This window comes from Penaeus monodon, chromosome 33, assembly GCF_015228065.2.
Source record: "Penaeus monodon isolate SGIC_2016 chromosome 33, NSTDA_Pmon_1, whole genome shotgun sequence".
Classification (NCBI taxonomy): domain Eukaryota; kingdom Metazoa; phylum Arthropoda; class Malacostraca; order Decapoda; family Penaeidae; genus Penaeus; species Penaeus monodon.
This window is the reverse complement of record NC_051418.1, coordinates 35,454,779-35,455,094: the sequence shown is the minus strand read 5'-3', so window position 1 is coordinate 35,455,094 and position 316 is coordinate 35,454,779. Positions and strand designations below refer to the sequence as shown.

The window sequence follows — 316 nt, the reverse complement described above, 5'->3', positions numbered from 1 at the left end:
AGTAACTGAATACCTTTTTTATTTAAAGTAATGGCTGGAAAAGGAAAGTGAGAACCCAGAGCGGCATCCAAGTCATTCCAGACCTGCAGCTCAGCGCGTCAAAGTTTATAAAGGGTTTCCGCACCGGCGCTTTTGGCCCAATGATCCTGGATGACGTGGAGAGCATGAAGAGTTGACTCACGCGGCAGAGAGGAAAGACACTCATGTAGATAAGGACTGTAGTATGCCAATCCCAAGTGAGAAGGATTTGGGAAAGACCACATTATATCACAAATCATCGAGAATTTATAATGAGCTTCTAGGAAGCCTCATTGTA

General features: G+C 44.3%; 1 protein-coding gene across 1 annotated transcript in view; it reads left to right on the top strand.

Annotated features, from left to right (window-relative positions):
• Positions 1 to 310, top strand: part of LOC119594349 (mitochondrial ribosome-associated GTPase 1-like) — a 3,087-nt gene extending 2,777 nt beyond the window's left edge. Inside the window, exon 5 of the mRNA XM_037943409.1 lies at positions 29 to 310. Within this exon, the coding sequence (XP_037799337.1) occupies positions 29 to 176 (148 nt within the window). The 3' untranslated portion in view covers positions 177 to 310. The remainder of the gene's footprint in view (positions 1 to 28) is intronic.
• The last annotated feature ends 6 nt before the right edge of the window (positions 311 to 316 follow it).